The sequence below is a fragment of the Corythoichthys intestinalis genome, chromosome 5, assembly GCF_030265065.1.
Source record: "Corythoichthys intestinalis isolate RoL2023-P3 chromosome 5, ASM3026506v1, whole genome shotgun sequence".
In the NCBI taxonomy this organism is placed as follows: domain Eukaryota; kingdom Metazoa; phylum Chordata; class Actinopteri; order Syngnathiformes; family Syngnathidae; genus Corythoichthys; species Corythoichthys intestinalis.
The window spans coordinates 4,751,879-4,768,547 of NC_080399.1; the positions used below are offsets into that span (position 1 = coordinate 4,751,879).

General features: G+C 41.3%; 1 protein-coding gene across 2 annotated transcripts in view; it reads left to right on the forward strand.

Annotated features, from left to right (window-relative positions):
- The window catches only part of impdh1a (IMP (inosine 5'-monophosphate) dehydrogenase 1a), a 30,426-nt gene extending 14,146 nt beyond the window's left edge, over positions 1-16,280 (forward strand). The window contains exons 6-16 of one of the 2 annotated variants that reach the window (XM_057837762.1): positions 3,767-3,973; positions 4,047-4,134; positions 4,212-4,411; positions 8,851-8,941; positions 9,017-9,112; positions 9,194-9,337; positions 13,524-13,665; positions 13,743-13,886; positions 15,029-15,112; positions 15,256-15,272; positions 15,573-16,280. In XM_057837762.1, the coding sequence (XP_057693745.1) occupies positions 3,767-3,973; positions 4,047-4,134; positions 4,212-4,411; positions 8,851-8,941; positions 9,017-9,112; positions 9,194-9,337; positions 13,524-13,665; positions 13,743-13,886; positions 15,029-15,112; positions 15,256-15,272; positions 15,573-15,676 (1,317 nt within the window). In that variant the 3' untranslated portion in view covers positions 15,677-16,280. The remainder of the gene's footprint in view (positions 1-3,766; positions 3,974-4,046; positions 4,135-4,211; positions 4,412-8,850; positions 8,942-9,016; positions 9,113-9,193; positions 9,338-13,523; positions 13,666-13,742; positions 13,887-15,028; positions 15,113-15,255; positions 15,273-15,572) is intronic. The other variant, XM_057837763.1, reaches the window with a different exon arrangement.
- Positions 16,281-16,669: the final 389 nt, after the last annotated feature.

Genomic DNA, 16,669 nt, shown 5'->3' on the forward strand with positions numbered 1-16,669 from the left:
ATCCTGTCCTGCCTCTGGCCTAATGGGTTGTGGGGGTCCTGCAGTGTGCCGGGTGGGTTGGGGGTTTTCGGCAGTGAGTGGTCGTCTGTATGGCTGGTCCCCTCATCCCTTCCCTGAGGGCTGGTTAAAAGGGGCACAGATGGTCTGGAAGACCGCCCTGGAAGACCGCCCTGGGTCCCGGGGGGGATGGCATTGGCCCCTTTGCCGGAGCTGCGGGAGGAGGGGTGGGCTGTGCTCACTCCCCACCGATTGACTGGAGTGGTGCCGGGGCCCTGGGGTGGCCCCGTGCAGCATTTCTACTTTTGTGCACGACCATCACATGTCTGAGTGGGTTCACAGCGCTCTCCTACTTCCGCCTTCCCCTCTTTTTTCTGCCTGGGTATCCTCCCTGCGCTCCAGCGCGAGTCACTGGGTGGATGACGGTGGGTTGGCTGGGTATCGCCTGCTCTGGTTAGGGCAGTTTACTGGGGAAGGGCGGTGGCCCTGGGGCAGCTCCTGTGCGGCATTTTCACTCGTCTGCAGGACTATCACATGTCTGGTGGGATTCACACATAACTAGGTGCAATTAGACACACTCAAATGCAAAAACTTGGTGTCGGGATTAGCGATCAGGCAGCATAAAATAGGATGCCAACATACTCACACTCACAAGGGATTCACACGTATAGTGGGTTCTACACCTCACATGGCTGATTTGTGTACACTCACCCCTCCCAGTCACTTATGTTTCTGACCCCCGCCCCCTTCTCCTTCGGCATCAGGCCCCCCACAACTGAAACTACAACTAGCTAACAATAGCACTAACATATTCATAGTTAGTGTAGGCGTTCAATGTATTTCTTGTTGTTGTTTGTACTTCTTCTGTCTCTATCTCCCTCTTTTCTTCTGTCCTCCATAACTCCTTCGTGTTCTCTGCTTTCTACTAATATACGAGGTATGTTAAACCGAACCGGTAGGCGTCCCGCTGGCGCAGCCCCAGCAGGTCGGCCAGGAAGGCCAAACTCTGCACGTTCACTCCAGCGTTAACCCTTTGCACTGACTCCATTTTGAACGGTTTAAAGAATGCTCACCGGAAACAAGTTGACAATTTTTTTGTCGACAGTGATCAAAAAGCAAGCCAAAAACAGAAACACTCAAGGCAAGGTCACCCTATCGTACGTCAATAAAAGTTCCTGAGGAAAATGACAACGCTTAGTTAAACATTCAGTCTTTTGAAAGCTCTCGTGGGGCGGGCCAATGGAAGGAAGAAGGGTGTGAAAAAGAAAGAGGAAGGGTGTGTTTGGGATTATTGTCTGTTTTTGGACTGGGCAGGAGGATTCGGGAGTTACTGTTGTCTGGGCAATGAGGATGTGGATTCTGCAACCTCAGCATCAAAGGGGGATCTTGTCAGTTGTGTTATTAGTTGGATATTGGGCGTTCTCCGATGCTACTTGTTTTAGGACAGAACGCCCTGCTCTTTGTCCTGAAGTGCCCGGGAGAACTGATTGCGAGAGTTGGTGCGTCAATCTTGCTCATGACGGACGTGTTGGGCTTCTGTGATAAGATGGCATTGTGTATCTTTTTATGCCCAATATTCTGCTTGTTTTCATTAAACTATGGTATATGTGCTATTTATTTTATATTAGGTGTGTTAGAGTAATACAAACAGTCATACAGTAAATATGAGAATGGTTAGTATTCCCTGATTGATTATATTAAGCGTGTTAGAGTAATGCAAACAGTTAGACGGTTTGCATAGGGACAGTAGGGACATAACACCACCAACTTTTAAGGATTCTCAAATTGTCCCCACCAACTTTTAAGCAACCTTATTTGCATTATATAATGAGTCTAGTTATATAGGTAATTTAGATTGTCTTCCCATAAGTTGTAAGGATAGAATTGACCCTACATTATGTTCAGACTTACATTTACCCCCTTTCAATTGTTGAATGTGCTGGTCCATTTTTTTCCCCTTTCAACGCACGTTTGATTGGCTGATGATTAGAACCCCCACATTCACACAATCCCAACAGAAATACATGTCGACGTACCGCCTCCTCCGCCCCCTTTGAAGAGGAGGGATATTAGAAGGTTTTTTTTCGGCCAGCAGCAGCAGCAGCCATTTTAAGTAATGTAAAAAGACATCAATGTTGTGAAGGTGGGGAACACACCACTAATTTTTCAACTGAAGGTCCGACCTGCATCAGAGTTAGCATAACCTTAAACCGTGTGAACTTTCTAACCTGTAAAACTCGAGTAAAAAGCTGTTTAGTGACGTGTCTTCCTGTACTTTTTCTACTGTTAACGTTAATCCAACTGTGCATTTTGTGCATTTATTCCCTAATTAAAATGTATGTATTTTCTATCTCTTATCATTGAAAAAAATATTTTTATTTGCAGCCGATGCATATATTTTAAAAACGCCGGACCCCCCCCCCCCCCCCCCCCCAAAAAAAAAAACATACAGGTTATGCTGTTATAGCGTCCCTACCAATGTTGAGATCAAACCTATGCCCTTGGTTAGACGGTGCCTACGACAAAAGGTACCATCTCCTTCAAACGCTTAAAATTAGCAGAAAGTAACACTGGTGTGATGTCAAACAATTAGGAGTGCAACAAAGGAAAGCGGACCGCACATATAGTTCAATGAAATACCAGATATGCAAAGCAATTAGAAATCAACCATTTTGATTAGACCTAATAAAAAACAAAATTAAATGACAAATAATTAGATCCCGATCGATCGGGTCCGATCACGTCATTTTCAAAGTATCGGAATCGGCAAAAAAATATCGGCCATGCCTTTTTTTTAACGTTACAGACATAATATGTTACACTCATCCAGCGTCTTTTGTTTAGGCTTAAGGTAGGGTTATCAAATTTATCCCGATAACGGCGGTAATTAATTTTTTAAAAAAATGTATCACGTTAAAATATTTAACGCAATTAATGCATGCGCTGCACGACCCAACCATGCATTGTCGCGCTCAAGCTGTAATGGCGCCGTTTTACCTTTATAGAGAGATGAAAGGCAGCGTAAAATGAGTAGAGTGAATTTTGGCAGCCTTTGGAGCCTTTTTTTAATTGGCTAAAGCCTTACAATCCCTCTCCCTATGATTAGAAATATCATGGGAAGCAATGTGGGGAAGCAAGGTCGCAATTGATCTTTTTCTTAAAACCTTATGTTATTTCCCAACGCAGAGAAGATATATCAATTGGTAGCACTACGCACAGTCATGGTTCCACTTCCCATCATGCATTTGGGCATGGCTACAGTATCATTTACTGAAAGCTCAACAAATACACTAGATGGCAATATTTAGTCACAATATACAAAGTCACAAGTCTTTCTTTCCGTAGATCCCTCTCACAGAAAGAATTTTAATAATGTAAATGCCATCTTGAGGATTTATTGTCATAATAAACAAATACAGTACTTTAGTACTCCATGTTGAATCTATATATTTGTCCGAGTTTTATTCATTTTTTTCTTAATGCATTGCCAAAATGTATATGATCGGGAAAAATTATCGGGAATGATTGGAATTGAATCGGGAGCAAAAAAAAAAATCAATTGTTTCGGGAAATATCGGGATCGGCAGATACTCAAACTAAAACGATCGGGATCGGATCGGGAGCAAAAAAACATGATCGGAACAACCCTACTTACCATCAATGGGTGGTGGTGGCTCATGAGACACTGTTGGCTGTACATTTGACACACATGCTATAAAGTGTTGAGAAGAACCAATGCTTTACTTGATCCTATTTTATTCTTGTCCAGAAATTCGAACAGGGCTTCATCACAGACCCCGTGGTAATGAGCCCGCAACACACGGTAGGCGACGTGTTCGAAGCCAAGATCCGCCACGGTTTCTCTGGGATCCCTGTTACAGAGACCGGCAAGATGGGAAGCAAGCTAGTTGGCATCGTCACCTCTAGAGACATTGACTTCCTCTCTGAGAAGGACCACGACAGACCTCTGGAGGAGGTGTCTACTTATATGGAGATCACTGATATTCAAAACATGTCACATTTGGGTTGAATTTGACCTATTTTCATAGGCAATGACAAAAAGGGAGGATCTAGTTGTCGCGCCCGCTGGGGTCACACTAAAAGAAGCTAATGACATTTTACAACGTAGTAAAAAAGGTGAACTTTGGCTTCGGTAGATTAACAATAGCAAAGCCGGAACGCTAAAAGACAAATCTTCTGTTACTTTTTTTTAGGTAAACTTCCAATCGTCAACGACAGCGACGAACTTGTGGCTATCATCGCCAGAACCGACTTGAAGAAGAACAGAGACTACCCTCTGGCTTCAAAGGACTCCCGCAAGCAGCTGCTCTGCGGGGCGGCCATCGGGACCAGGGACGATGACAAGTACAGGCTGGACCTCCTCATGCAGGCGGGCGTGGACGTGGTGGTCCTGGTGGGTTTCCACTGTATTATGATCTAGCTAACGTTTATGAATAAAACAGTAGCACCGTGCCTTTTAAGACAAGTGTTCAGTGGAGCATCCCAGTTGACACGCAGGCTGCCAAATGTTTTTCCCGACTTGCTCCTTTGCTGTCATTTGTGACGTGAATCCCTGAGCTCATTGGCTGCCTTTGACGGCGCTAGACGTCAAACCTATTTTGATGGGCAGGATATGATTGCTGCTAGTGCTCCCAGTCAAAATGGATTGGATATTTAGTGTTGTAACTGGTAGGGAATTTGTTAAAAAAAATCACAATATACAGTATACAGTAGCAGAGCGTAGCTTAGGATTTGGGTTGCCTACTCCCTGAAAAAAAAAAAAAGGGACACTTCATTGGGAGAGCCAGCCGCTTAATCCACTGTCGGGTCCCAGACTTCCGAAGGGATGCCAAGGTGTTCCCAGGTCAGCCGAGAGACAAAGTCAATCCAGCGTGTCCTGGGTCGTCCCTGGGGCCTCCCGCCGATGGGACATGCCCTCAACACCTCTCCAGAGAGGCATCCAGGAGGCATCCAAACCAGTTGCCTGAGCTACCTCAGCTGACTCCTCTCAACGCGGAGGAGTAGCGGCTCGACCCTGAGTTCCACCCGGATGACCGAACTTCTCTTAGGGAGAAACAGGACACACGCGGAGGAAACTCATTTCAGCCGCCTGTATTCAAGATTTTGTTGTTTCGGTCACGACCCAAAGCTCGTGACCATAGGTGAGGGTAAGAACATAGATCGACTGGTAAATCGAGAACTTCGCCTTTTGGCTCAGCTCCATCTTCACCATTAGGGACTGGTGCAGAGTCCGTATCACTGCAGACGCTGCACCGATCCGCCTCTCGATCTCCCGCTCCCTCCTACCATCACTCGTGAACAAGACCCCAAGATACTTGAACTCCTCAAATTGGGGCAGGATCTCATCCCCGAGCACACCACCCTTTTCTGACTGAGGACTATGGTCTTGGATCAGAAACAATCTGGTGTTCACCAGATTGTTTAAATGCTTCAGTGCTAATGTTTACATATTGGGTAACTTGCATAGCTAAAGTCCACTAGCTTAAATACTATATTATCTGTTTACTAGATGGTCTCTGGTGCACACTAGAAACTATCTGGTGCGCACCAGAAACCATCCTGTGAACATTAGCATATTATAGCGGACTTTTGCTATGCAAGTTAGCCAATATGTAAACATTAGCACTGAAGCATTTATGCTAGCGGAATATTCAATTCAATTCAATAAACTTTATTTATCCCTTGGTAGAGTTCCCTCAAGGAAATTAATTTCCAGCGCCATGCAAGTTACCCAATTGTTGTAAACATTAGCACTTGCTCTTTCATTTATTAGGGGCTTGTCCTAACACAGAAAGGTACCGCCCTAAAGGGAGGGGGAAAGCAAGCTGGAGACACCCATGCGATTTTGATTGGCTATGTGTGAGCATGTAGGCGGAAGTAACTAAATACACGTGTGTAAGCAAGGGCATTTAGATAAAGTGGTCAGAATGACCCAGACACTTCAGTTATGCAACGCTGCGGCCATGGAAGATGTCCTCGAATGGAAGATGTCCTCGAAAGTCTAGACGTAAGATGCTGAAGATGTCCCAGAACCCAGAAGGTCTAGTTACGCAATGTTGCGGCCATGAAGCAAGGCAGTTGTCACCCCGACCCTCTTTAACACTTTATAACACTTTAAACATTATACTACAACCTATTATAACAAGCAATAATCATTTACTGGTTATATCAATAAAAAAATATATATTAGGTATATATGAGCACAAGCAAATATTCAATCAACCCTCGATAATTAACTCAACACTATTCATTCATTCATTCATTTTCCATGCCGCTTTTCCTCACGAGGGTCGCGGAGGTGCTGGAGCCTATCCCAGCTAACTCGGGGCAGTAGGCAGGGGACACCCTGAACTGGTTGCCACCCAATTGCAGGGCACAAGGAGACATACAACCATTCACGCACACACTCATACCTACGGACAATTTAGAGTGTTCAATCAGCCTACCATGCATGTTTTTGGGATGTGGGAGGAAACCGGAGTTCCCGGAGGAAACCCACGCAGGCACGGGGAGAACATGCAAACTCCACACAGGAAGGCCGAAGCCCGGGATTGAACCCTTGATCTTAGAACTGTGAGGCAGACGTGCTAACCACTCAGCCATAACTCAACACTATATAAAGTTAATGTTTACTAGATAGTTTCTCGTGTGCACTGGAAACAATCTGGCTCCGTAATAACTAGCTGCTGATACAGCAATAACAATCCACATAAACGGTTAGCATGTATCAGTTAGCGTCCGCACGTCATCAAAAACAATCACATAAACTCGCCCCAAGTACTCGACTACAAATGAAAACGCACAATAAACAGTACAAAAAGTGTTATGTACAGGTGTTGCCTCCGTGAATGCTTCACAAGCAACAAATGTGCGCGCAGGCCTGCAGCTGTAATCTTTTCCCTCTCTCAGCTGCTCGACTTCTTCTTTAGACCAAATGTACAGTGCCTTGCAAAAGTATTCGGCCCCCTTGAATCTTGCAACCTTTCGCCACATTTCAGGCTTCAAACATAAAGATATGAAATTTAATTTTTTTGTCAAGAATTAACAACAAGTGGGACACAATCGTGAAGTGGAACAAAATTCATTGGATAATTTAAACTTTTTTAACAAATAAAAAACTGAAAAGTGGGGCGTGCAATATTATTCGGCCCCTTTACTTTCAGTGCAGCAAACTCACTCCAGAAGTTCAGTGAGGATCTCTGAATGATCCAATGTTGTCCTAAATGACCGATGATGATAAATAGAATCCACCTGTGTGTAATCAAGTCTCCGTATAAATGCACCTGCTCTGTGATAGTCTCAGGGTTCTGTTTAAAATGCAGAGAGCATTATGAAAACCAAGGAACACACCAGGCAGGTCCGAGATACTGTTGTGGAGAAGTTTAAAGCCGGATTTGGATACAAAAAGATTTCCCAAGCTTTAAACATCTCAAGGAGCACTGTGCAAGCCATCATATTGAAATGGAAGGAGCATCAGACCACTGCAAATCTACCAAGACCCGGCCGTCCTTCCAAACTTTCTTCTCAAACAAGGAAAAAACTGATCAGAGATGCAGCCAAGAGGCCCATGACCACTCTGGATGAACTGCAGAGATCTACAGCTGAGGTGGAAGAGTCTGTCCATAGGACAACAATCAGTCGTACACTGCACAAATCTGGCCTTTATGGAAGAGTGGCAAGAAGAAAGCCATTTCTCAAAGATATCCATAAAAAGTCTCGTTTAAAGTTTGCCACAAGCCACCTGGGAGACACACCAAACATGTGGAAGAAGGTGCTCTGGTCAGATGAAACCAAAATTGAACTTTTTGGCCATAATGCAAAACGATATGTTTGGCGTAAAAGCAACACAGCTCATCACCCTGAACACACCATCCCCACTGTCAAACATGGTGGTGGCAGCATCATGGTTTGGGCCTGCTTTTCTTCAGCAGGGACAGGGAAGATGGTTAAAATTGACGGGAAGATGGATGCAGCCAAATACAGGAACATTCTGGAAGAAAACCTGTTGGTATCTGCACAAGACCTGAGACTGGGACGGAGATTTATCTTCCAACAGGACAATGATCCAAAACATAAAGCCAAATCTACAATGGAATGGTTCAAAAATAAATGTATCCAGGCGTTAGAATGGCCAAGTCAAAGTCCAATCGAGAATCTGTGGAAAGAGCTGAAGACTGCTGTTCACAAACACTCTCCATCCAACCTCACTGAGCTCGAGCTGTTTTGCAAGGAAGAATGGGCAAGAATGTCAGTCTCTCGATGTGCAAAACTGATAGAAACATACCCCAAGCGACTTGCAGCTGTAATTGGAGCAAAAGGTGGCGCTACAAAGTATTAACGCAAGGGGGCCGAATAATATTGCACGCCTCACTTTTCAGTTTTTTATTTGTTAAAAAAGTTTAAATTATCCAATAAATTTTGTTCCACTTCACGATTGTGTCCCACTTGTTGTTGATTCTTGACAAAAAAATTAAATTTCATATCTTTATGTTTGAAGCCTGAAATGTGGCGAAAGGTTGCAAGATTCAAGGGGGCCGAATACTTTTGCAAGGCACTGTATGTGCTTCCTCGTGTGTGCGCGTTTCCGTGCCTCTTCTTCGTGTGTGCAAATACGTTCTTCGTGTGTACATGCGCTCTTACTCGTGCACATTAGTACTACCAAGATAAAAGGATGCATCACAAAACAAGAGTCAAAATTATTAAAAAAAAACCTAACAAATCGAAAGTCAAATTCGGGTACGTTGTAACCCTTGGAGTAATAGTATTTGTTTTAATTACCAAAAAAATGTCTCTTGCCCAATAAAGGGTTTAAAGATGCATTTTTCTCACCAGGACTCTTCCCAGGGTAACTCGGTGTATCAAATCAACATGATAAACTACATCAAACAGAAGTACTCCGAACTCCAGGTGGTCGGTGGGAACGGTGAGCTTGTTTACTGTCAGATCTCCCATACGTGAGCATCTTCAGAACTTCTTCACACGTCTGTTTTTTCTTTAGTGGTAACAGCTGCTCAGGCTAAAAACCTCATTGATGCCGGTGTAGATGCCCTTCGGGTGGGGATGGGATGCGGCTCCATCTGTATCACACAGGAAGGTAAATCAGACGCTGCTAAAAAGCATGACAAAGTGTTCGGCGTGACCGTTATTTGCTGTTTTTTTGTCATTTACTCCGCAGTGATGGCGTGCGGGCGGCCTCAAGGCACGTCGGTGTACAAAGTGGCAGAGTACGCGCGACGTTTCGGAGTACCTGTAATTGCTGACGGTGGTATTCAGACCATCGGGCACGTGGTCAAAGCGCTAGCACTTGGGGCATCAACCGGTGAGATATGTACCGTAATTTTCGGTCTATAAGCCGCTACTTTTTTCCTTCATTTTGATACCTGTGGCTCAGGGCCGGCCCTAAGCAAAATAATACAAAGGGCCCCATATTTTTGGCCCACCATTTCGTCACAGTGTAATCCAACCCGCACGTCCATATTTTGTATAGTAATCAGATTTTGTTGCACTGCATACGTCAAACTTCTCACCCCAAATGATTGTCAGTACTTACAGTAGATAGCGCCAAACCTTTTTCTAAAAGAGGAAAGAAAGAAGTTGAGGAGGAACTTTTATTTTTTAAAGCTTGTAATCAAGTCTCAAAACTCACAAAAGTCAAATAAAACAAAGTGTAGTAAACAAAATAGAACACAAATTAAACAAGTGCCAGATTGGGGGCCCCCTGGTGGTCAGGGGCCCTAAGCAGCTGCATAGTCTGCGTATAGGCTGGGCCGGCCCTGCTTTGGCTTATAGTCCAGTGTGGCTTATTTGTTGATTTACTTGGGTTGATTGGTAACATTTTATTTGACATTGGCATCATAAGACTGTCATAATTTTGCAGCGCTAGCACTTGAGGCATCAACCGGTGAGATATGTACTGTAATTTTCGGTCTATAAGCTGCTACTTTTTTCCTTCATTTTGATACCTGTGGCTTGTAGTCCAGTGTGGCTTATTTGTTGATTTACTTGGGTTAATTGTTAACATTTTATTTGCCAGTGGCATCATAAGACTGTCATAATTTTGACATGACACTATCATGGGAATTACTGAAAGTTTATGTCATTAAGCTTCATCAGGCAAATTATGTCACAAACTCCATTTATTTCCAGTTTGGATCTTTTACATCTATTCAAAAGTGAGACAATTTGCCGGATAACACTAAATGACATCTCTTATAAGCATTCATTAATGCTCAGGACAGTGTCATGTCATAATTATGATGGTCTAATGTAGGGATGGGAATCGAAATCCGATTCCAATTCGGAACCGGTTCCGAGTGTTTCGAGGCCTCGACATCACAATGAAAAAGGCTTAACGATCCCTTTAACGATTCCTAAAGACGCGTATTGCGTCGTGACGTGTCTTGTTGTCCAGACGCATCAAACTAGCATGGCGCCAAGAACCACTCGCTCCAAAGTTTGACTACACTTCACCAGGAAAGAGTATGAAAATGAAAGGTTACGACGGGTAAGCACGAGCATTGCAGCCATAAACATAACCATGACAGAACCAGGAAAGAGTGTGAAAATGAAAGGTTACGACAGGTAAGCACGAGCATTGCAGCCATAAACATAACCATGACAGCACGTAGGTTCAAACGCTCGAAAGTGTGTCTTCACTTCATTAGGAAAAATTACAACAAAGCGACTTGCAGTCATTGCAAGGTGGAGATAACTGCATCGGGAGGGAATACGACTCCGCTGTCCTCACAGAGAGGCTAAGGCTCAGTTCTGGCTATACAGCTAGCTAAACTCCCAAATGACGATGTAGAAGACGTTGGTATAATTTGCTGACTTTATTCAACCTTCGCTTGAAGAGTGAAACTAAGAATAGAAATGAAACAAATCAATTTCGTCCCCAATAACAAACAGGTTTGCATCAACGTAAATCAGCGATGATTAGCTGCTAATAACAGTATGGTTAGCATTCGTTCGCTAGCATTAGCACATCGTTCAAACCACTACACAACTGGATTTAAGTGTCCGATCGCGAGTGGAAACACAACAACAACAACACAAAAGATGATACATACAGGCGTTGCCTCTGTAGATATTAACATTAACAAAGAACGTAGGCTCGTAGAAGTGTTTCCCTCTCTCACTTCCCTCGCTCACTGGCTTTGATGCGCATTTCTTCGGGTGCGCAAACTGCGGCCCGCGGCCCAAATACGGCCCGCCTCCACATTTAGTCCGGCCATTTTGAATTTTTTTTTTTTCTCAATCGTGTCATTTATTTCCAGGCCTTTTTCCTTGAAGAATTCAGAGAGGGTTATTTGGTTATTATCTATTTAATTAATAGTGTTTTTATTATTAATTATTATTATTATATTATTATTTTTATTTTATTTACTTTCATTCCGTGAAGAATCCAGAAAGGGTTATTTGATTGTGGCTTTCTAAAAAACAATAATTTTTTACATTTATGCACTTCTGCAATCGTCACACTTTTTCTGTTACAAACTGACCCCGGCCCCTCATCAGAGAAGGGAAAAGTTATGTGGCCCTCACAGGAAAAAGTTTGGGGACCCCGCCTTTAACACATATTGCCAAAGGCAGAACAACAACCTATCTGCCAATATATACCAATATTTTTTTTTATTTCTATTAGATAAATGTTTCAGTAAAATGTTACACATTCTTGTGTATTTGCCACTTATTGCCACAGTTAACATTGAGGCTTTGGGCCTCTTTTGATCTCGTTGTGAGTTTGTAAGGTTGTGAGTTCTGATTAAACAAACTCGATGCCAATCAAAACATTTGTTCTTCTTTTTCCCCAAATTAGAATTGATAAGAGAATCGATAAAGAATCGAATCGTTAAGCAATATCGATAATGGAATCGGAATCGTAAAAATCCTATCAATTCCCATCCCTAGTCTAATGACAGTCTTATGGCGCCACTGTAAAATAAAGTGTGACCAAACACCATAACTAGCAATAAATGAAACAACTGGAACAGTAACTGAAGAAATATTTAGCACAGAACATGAGTTTTTATTGTTATTTATATCTGTAGCGGTGGAATGTGTCACAACGGGGCACACACGACTGAACTCAAATGCACGAGAAGAGAGGATTGCAATGTCCAAAAGGTGTTTAATTCACAAAAGGAAATGTAAAAAAACAGGATTCAAAGTACAACACAAAATAGGCAATGGCAAAAACTTATCTTGAAGGACGTTGGTGACGTAATGGCCTACTGATTTCCAAAACACTGAAAACGCACTGGCAAACTACAACAAACAAAAGGAGTCTATAAGGACTATTGCTAATGGCAAACAGGTGTAGGCACTCAGGTGATTAGGGAAGGAAATGCAAAGCTGACTCAAGTGAACACAAAAGAACCCACCAAAATAAAACAGGATGTGGCAGGACTAATTCAATGCCGCAGACGGCGGCTTGTAACAGGAATGTATGCCAGGAAGCATGTTGGATGACAACAGTGTTGACAGCAGGTGGCAGTAAAAGGATGACCGTCTCCCCAAGTAGGCCCGCCCAGCCTATACGCAGACTATGCAGCAGCTTAGGGCCCCTGACCACTAGGGGGCCCCCAATTTGGCATTGTTTAATTTATATTCTATTTTGTTTACTACAGTTTGCTTTATTTGACTTTTGTGAGTTTTGATACTTGATTACAAGCTTAAAAAAATAAAAGTTCTTCCTTAACTTCTTTCTTTCCTCTTTTAGAAAAAGGTTTGGCGCTATCTACTGTAAGTACTGACAATCATTTGGGGTGAGAAGTTTGAACAAAATCTGATTTATATACAAAATATGGACATATGGGTAGGATTGCATGTATGGGTTTCACAGTACACTGTGACAAAATGGTGGGCCAAAAATATGGGCCCCTTTGTATTATTTTGCTTAGGGCCCCCAAATGGCCTGGGCCGGCCCTGTCCCCAAGGGAGCAGTGATTCAACTGAAGCCTCTTGAACCAATGCATGGGGGTTCATTTGGTTTTACGACAGTCATATGATGCTGCTGTCAAATAAAGTGTAACCGGTTAATATCTTTTGGTCTAAATATCCCATAATACAGTGAGGAAAGCTGTGGTTTTTAGTCCAGTGGAGCTTATCTATGAACAAATGTTGTTTTCATGTCAAATTTGGTGGGTGGCGGCTTATAGTCAGGTGCGCCTTATCATGCGAAAATTAGGGTAATTATTAGGTTAGCTTAGCTTTTTGGGGAGAAGCGTTGCAAAGCGCCAAAAACATGTTTATTTTTGTTTGCTTTTTTTTAATTCTATTGATTTTCAATAGCAAAACCTTAACATTTCAAATGTTCGAAGTGTTATTTTTCTAGCTCACACAATTCAAACATTAGAAAATATCAGAAAATCAAGGCATACTAAAATTAGCCATTTTTCAATGGCACATTTAACTCACACGAAACATACCATTCATTCCTATTGTTTTTCAACTTATCCTGCATTAGACAGACTATTATTTGCTCCTACTGTTTCCGCACTCAGTGATGATGGGCTCCCTCCTCGCGGCAACCACCGAGGCTCCGGGAGAATATTTCTTTTCCGACGGTGTGCGTTTGAAAAAGTACAGAGGAATGGGCTCCTTGGATGCCATGGAGAAAAACAATAGCCAGAAGCGTTACTTCAGGTAGGTGCTTTGTCACAAACGCCGTCACGGGATGCTAGTAATTTACACCTTGCTGGTTTTGTCCTTGGTGCGTCCAGCGAAGGAGACAAGGTGAAAGTGGCTCAAGGTGTTTCGGGGTCAGTCCAAGATAAGGGCTCCATTCAGAAATTTGTGCCGTACCTTATCGCTGGTATTCAACATGGCTGCCAGGACATCGGAGCAAAGAGTTTGTCAATTTTACGGTAACGAGTTTAGTACTAGTATAAGAAGAAATTGCTTTTTTTAAAATTACCTGTCCTATTCAGGTGCTTAGACACGGAGAATAGGAATCTGAGTGTCTTTATGGTCTGAACAGTTTTATTTTATCACATGGGGCTTTCATATACAGTGGTATGAAAAAGTATCTGAACCTTTTGAAATTTCTGACATTTCTGCATAAAATAACTATCAAATGTGATCTGATCTTTGTCAAAATCACACAGATGAAAAAACAGTGTCTGTTTTATCTAAAACCACCCAAACATTTATAGGTGTTCATATTTTAATGAGGATAGCATGCAAACAATGACAGAAGGGGGAAAAATAAGTACCGTAATTTTCGGACTATAAGTCGCTACTTTTTTCCTTCATTTTGATACCTGTGGCTTATAGTCCAGTGCGGCTTATTTGCTGATTTATTTGGGTTAAGATGGAACACTTCATTTGACAGCGGTGTCATAAGACCGTCATAATTGTGTCATGACACTATCATGGGAATTAATAAATGCTTGTGACAGCTGTCATTTAGTATCATCTGGCAAATTATGTCACTAACTCCATTTAAGTCCAGCTTGGATCTTTTACATTCATTCAAAAGGGAAATTATTGGCCGGTTAACACTAAATGACATTTGTTATAAGCATTCATTAATGCTTTGGACAGTGCAATGTCATAATTATGATTGTCTAATGACAGTCTTATGTCGCCACTGTCAAATAAAGTGTTACCAAATACCATAACTAGCAATTAATTAAAAAAAAACTTGAACAGTGACTAAAGAAATGTTTAGCACAGAACAGGATTTTTCATTATTTATATTTGTAGCACTGCAGCCAGAAGTCAATTCAAATGGAAAAAAAATAAATAAATTTGGATCCTGTGTGCTTGAATTTATAATAGACGGCAATTGATAATACACACTTTAAAAAGTTAATGAGTATATGTCCAAAATTAGTGAAAAAACAGCTAACACTGGGGACACAAATGGCACTCTATTAAAAATAAAGACCCAATTTAATCTTTTTTTAGACACAAAAGAACGTTTCAAAACAAAGAGAACCAGCACTATCTAACGTATAAAATGAGGTACTGCATCCTAGTTTTTAATAGAGTTGTTTCATGCCAGGTCAATGATGTATTCTGGAGAGTTGAAGTTCGAGAAGAGAACAATGTCTGCTCAGATGGAAGGCGGAGTGCACGGCCTTCACTCGTAAGCACTTTAGCCCTCAAAATCTTCACTTTCCATTGTGTTCACATTTTGTGTTTTTCACCCTTCCTTGTTTTAAACTCACTAAAGCTACGAAATATCATACTGTCTTCTCTCTTTTGCGCTTGTTCATGCTTTCATACTAGATATTCGTTTGTACCATGTAAGTACATCCATGCTACTTTTCCCATCTTCTTCTACAATTCATGATCTACTTCTAACTGAATATTGTGGGTTTAATTGAGTTGGCAGTGACGGGGTTAAACGTTTAATCCATTTGGACTTGGATCATGGTTGCCAACCTTCCCAGTCAAAATGGATTGGAAGTTTAGTACCGTCAATAGCACTGAAATATAAGCATTTACAAGCAGTTTACATGAAATCTACTTGTTAAATACGCATTAGAGTTAAATTGCAATAACGTACAAAATATCAATTTTCATTTATTTTCTGTCACTCGCAGTTATGAGAAGCGACTGTATTGAGGTCGGAGGGAAAGGAAACGCACGATCGGGACCGGACGTCCCCGCGCCGGCCCTGCTAAGCAGACGTACAGCACACAAGTGAACATCTTCAGACTGGAATGCCTGTAAAAGATGATCCTGACGGATTATTCTGTGGTGTGATGCGTGTTTCCAGGCATCAACGTTAATGGAAAACTGGTTAGAAAGTGTTTCAAAATCGATCAACTTTTAGTTCACAAAATATGAATTACTAATATTTTTCAAATGTGATATACAGCATGTACATTATGATCAAATTGACCAAATATTTACTGAAAGGAATCACTGTCAAGCTTTTTTTAAATTTAACTCTTATTTTGAAAATGTTGGTAATTAATATTGAGTTGACTTAAAGTAATAAAATACGATATTAAACTGACATCGATCAATTGTGTCAATTACTGTGTAAGAGAAAAATGCTGGATTTTTGTTCTTTTTTTATGGTATTTATTTAACAAAACTATTATTTTAGTGTGTTGTAGGGTAAAAATATTCGGAGACGCATTGCTGCCACACTACCAAAAAAAAAAAAAAAAAAAAGTATGTTTTTACATGATAGCTTACACGTTTTTTACATGAAAATATTAAGTTTTTTCATGATAATTTTCAAAATTTTTTCTATATACTAATGATGACGTCTATACATATTTTTCGCGAGAAATTTTTTTTTTTTTTTTCATGATGAATGTCACGTTTTTTTACATGAACATTTTCATGGTTTTTGATGGTAATTATCACGTTTCAACATGTCACATTTTCACATAATTTTGCTGTTTTTACATGACAGGTATAACATTTTCAATGAAAATTCTCATGTTTAAACAGAATTTTCACATTTTTAAATCAATGATATTTATACATGATTTTCACATTATTATGGGATAATTGCCATGTTTTACATGATATATTTCATGGTTTTTTCACATGATGATTGTTATGCAAAAACGTTTTTTTACATGAAAAGGTTTTATTTTCATGATAAGTGTCACGTTTTTAAACGATCGTTACATTTTTGCATGATATTCTTTTTTAATATCACGTTTTTGCATGATAATTA